At 35.1% G+C, this 4,378-nt stretch overlaps 1 protein-coding gene across 1 annotated transcript; it reads left to right on the top strand.

Moving 5' to 3' along the window:
- Window positions 1-2,034: 2,034 nt before the first annotated feature.
- Window positions 2,035-2,906, top strand: LOC149416399 (uncharacterized). The gene is made up of 3 exons (XM_089641538.1): window positions 2,035-2,296; window positions 2,456-2,636; window positions 2,779-2,906. Exons 1-3 carry the CDS (start codon window positions 2,274-2,276, stop codon window positions 2,884-2,886), a joined length of 312 nt encoding a protein of 103 aa, XP_089497664.1. The 5' UTR covers window positions 2,035-2,273; the 3' UTR covers window positions 2,887-2,906.
- Window positions 2,907-4,378: the final 1,472 nt, after the last annotated feature.

Genomic DNA, 4,378 nt, shown 5'->3' with positions numbered 1-4,378 from the left:
AAGGTACATGTAATAATATGCATAATTAAGGAACACTGTATCAGGGTACATGATAACATATTGGATTAGTTCAATTTATAGTTACAATATAAGAAAAATATTAGGTGGGTTTCTTAATTTGTTAGCTGTTACTATGCTGTGTATTAATTTACATAATCAAGGTACATATTATAATATAATATACATAATCAAGAAAAATGTAAACAAGGTACATGAAAACATATTGTATAAACATTATTGGTGGTGCGCAAATCTTTCGTTCGCATTTGTGCGGGGGTTGCGGTTGCGATAAAGACTAAGACAAACAAAAACGAATTGAATTTGCCTTAGTGTTTGCAAGAGGAAATGATTGGGAAAGGCCAAAGACTTTCCCTGGTCTCGTCCTCCATAAGCCGCTGGTTCTTTACACTTATCAGCTTGCATACAATTAAGGGCAATTCCCTTTTAACATTCGCTCACTTAACACAAAACAAAACAGTGACATTCACTGAGGCGGGTAAAAACGTTTCACTGGACGATTGTGATGCTCCAAAAAAACAGTCACAGCCGAGTTCAACATATGCGGGTTTTCAAGATGACACGAACGTTCGCGGTAAGATGCTATGATAACAATACTCCTTGTCTTTGGCTCGGATTAAGGAAAGGGGACAAGGGGCAAAGGGGGGTGAAGGGAAAGCATTTAAGGCTTTTCAATTTTAAAACCTCACGCGCAACTAATTATCAATCACAAAAATTATCAATCGCATTGTATCGATCAGATGCATGGTAGGAATTTTTTATTTAACTGCCAATAACAATGAATAAATGTGAGTACAGAACATTTTTGTTTATCTGTTCATTAAGTTAAACATTAGCCAATCATTAACTAATTTACGCAGAATGCTTATGCTTTTCGATTTCTATAAATCGAGTAAGAGGTTGAATAATTTTGGACCAAGGTAATAGAATTGTCTTTGGGCAAAGGATGTCATAGTAGTAGGTGGAACAACTGGATTCCTCCTTGAATGTCTAGTGTCGTGATAATGATCAATGGAAGGGTAGTGGTGACGTTGTTTTTGAGTGTTTAGTATAAATTTTTTTATGTATGGTTGCCTTATATCAAGAACTCGTATCTCTTCGAATAATACATCACTGGGGTACCTAAATGGTTTTTTTAGGATGACCCTTAGTAGTGATTTCTGTGCTTTTGTTAAGGGATCCAGTATTGTTTTGGTACATCCGCCCCATCCCAAAGATGCATATTCAAGTAACGAGTTACACAGAGCATAATATAAACATTTCAGATCTTTTATGCAGAGAATATCTCTAATGCCCAGGAAAAGATGCGTAAGTTTTCTGACTTTTGTGGAAATTGAGTCTATATGTAGGTCCCATCTCAGAAATTTGTCTATCATAATTCCTAGATATTTTATACTATCTACGCATTCTAGGGTGTTACAATTACAAGTAGTTAGGTTATTGCAGAGGTGTATAATAATGTTTTGTGTTTCTTTCGGTTGTCCCGCTTGAGTTGCACTGAAGCGGATGAATTTTGTTTTCTCCGTGTTGAGTGTGAGTAGATTATTATCTAGCCATTGTTTAACACTGTTTATACCAGCTTCTGCTTTACTGTGAACTTCAATCCAGTTTTTACCTTCAAATAACAAGACCGTATCGTCTGCAAAGGTAATAATGTAGTCGGCAAGGGAACTGTTTCATAGCTCATTAAAATATATATTAAACAAAATTGGCCCTAGAGTACTTCCCTGATGTACACCAAACTTAATATTTGCTGAATCGCTTAGAGTATCATTAATGTTCACTCTTTGGCTTCTGTTTTCAAAATAACTAACCATCCACTTTAATAGTTGACCCTGTATTCCAACGCACTGTAGTTTTTTCAACAGAATTTTATGTGATATAGTGTCGAACGCTTTGGCTAGATCCAGGAATAGTGCAGTGCATTTAATTCCTCCATCGATATTATTAGAGATGATTTTTGTCAGGTTAGCGATAGCATTTTCTGTGCTTAAACCTGGGGCCTTAGCATGAGAATCGATCGAACTTAACGATATCGTATTGCTAAGCGTATCTACCGACCATTTTATAACGACTTCCCTAGCATGAGAACACTATTGATATCTCTAACGACATCGATAAGGCAATAAATACAAATCGATATACGCTGGCAATACTGGGACGGAATTGTCTATGAATTGGATAGACGTCAGACGTCAAACGTCAGATTTCAAGCTTGATCATTGTAACCGCCTTGTTTTTTTTAATATTTTACGATGTCGCAAGCAATGGTAGCTGGGTAAGTTATTTATTTATCTTTTTATGTGAAAGAATTTCCATTATTATCAAAGAGATATACTTACATTCTATTGTGTCAAAATTTTGAAGTTATTTTTACTAATATTTCAATCATACGCAGTATTTTAAGATATTCAAAATGCTGATATTATGATTTCAGGAAGAGAGTAAGGTCGACGACCAGTCAAATGGATCTGCTAACCAGCTATATGGCTGACCATTCGGAGTTCGCCGCTGGAAGGTTTGTGGGACCTCAGGGTTCAAATAAGGAAATGTGGCGGAATTTGGCGGAACAACTGGCAGAATTGGGTCCTGCTAAGTCAGCCGAGCAGTGGAAAACAGTGAGTATTTGTACCTACCTATACAAACTGGTTGCAGCAAACTTTGCTGACCTTCTAATAATGACTTTATAATCTATCATCGAGACACTTGATATAAGACCGTAAATCACTTTTAACCTGACATTATTTTTACATTTTATAGACATGGCGTGACATAGCTTCCCCTTCTCGCCCGAGCAAGAAGAGGAAGCTAACTGACAAGCCAGATGTGGGGGTTCGGATGGTGATGGCGCAGGAGGCTAATAACTAATCATCCAAGGAGCTTGTGGGAGCTATTCATAAATTCTCCAATATTTTTAAGGTATTTCCTATTTCTCTTCGAATCACTCCCAAATACAGCGCTACACGTGTAAGTTGCCAGATTAAAATATAAAGAAATAGCGTCAATTCATGTTTAGGCCACCGCCAACTTATAAGTGTGGCACTGTACTTTTATTAGAATTAAATCTTAGTAGAACAAAATAAAATGCCCAGCTTTGACTTATTTCATTTATTTATTGTACTATTCCAAATGTACTATTTTTCCATTTTGCGCGGTGGAGTTTTTATTGTTCTGTTTGTTTAGATATTCTTTGTGTTAAAAAAAATTAATAAACATGTAAAATCCAGCTTGGCGAGAAATTCAAAATGAATTTATAATCTTCCTTTTAGTATGTCGACTACCTATTGTTATTTAAAATAAATTAATGAGTTGTTATTTATCATTTCAGAGTTCAATGGATCGATTTGCTGACATTTTTGATGTATTTCCTGTTCCTTTTTGTAATTATTTGTCAGGGCACCCCGAGACCGGGCAAGATACAGTGTCTACATAGACATGGTGCTTTTCTGGTCTCGTCTCACTGGCACTAATCACTAATTTACTATAGAAGGTAAATTAAGTTAGTAAATTAATGAATTATCATCTCTTGTTTCAGAGATACACGGCAGTGGAACGTGAAAGGGTTTGTTTACTCCAACGACAATTGGCGAGGTATTTATTTGCTATACATCTATACAGGATTTTAAAAACATTTAATGTACAAAACTGAACAAATTAAATTAAATATTGCATCATTTAATATGTCACTTGAGAGATTGCGAAGTATGTTCACAAGGGATGGAACACGATTATTAACAATTGTCCTTGGAGAGGCAAGCAGTCCAGCTAGGAGGTACGATGAAAGTAGAATGAATGAGATCTCTAATAAAACATTTCTAATTCTAGACAAACTCAACCGTCAACATCATTTGCTAACTCGCCCAACTATACGTTGAAGTTGGAGTCGGAGGATGAATACGATTAGTTTTTAAGTTTTTTTTATAATTTTCAAGATAATAAGTTTTTTGTATACTTTGTGTGTTAAATTTTTATTTTTATTTTGTAAGTTCATAATTTTTATGTTTCTTGTGAAAAAGTGAAACTCAACAACAAATGTCATTTTTTTACAATTTAGATACATACAATACAATATTTTAAAGTACTTTTGAAGTACTTGTTGTGAAATATTGCATGCAGCGCTTTGCATATATGAATATGTACTTGATTAAAAGCAGTTCTTCAAACTCTTGCAATGTCTCTGTGAGGCGTGAATTGTTTTACAGTGTTGGTACATACAATACAATGTTTTAAAGTACTATTGAAGTTCTTTTTGAGAAATATTGCATGCAGCGCTTTGCATATATGTATACTTGATTAGTAGCAGTTCTTCAGACTCTCGCAATGTCTCTGTGAGGCGTGAATTGTTTTTACAATGTAGGTA

Source organism: Hesperophylax consimilis, chromosome 17, assembly GCF_061612785.1.
Source record: "Hesperophylax consimilis isolate HC1 chromosome 17, BYU_Hcon_1.0, whole genome shotgun sequence".
In the NCBI taxonomy this organism is placed as follows: Eukaryota; Metazoa; Arthropoda; class Insecta; order Trichoptera; family Limnephilidae; genus Hesperophylax; species Hesperophylax consimilis.
Note: the sequence above shows the minus strand (reverse complement) of the source record. Positions and strands in the feature narration are given on the sequence as shown.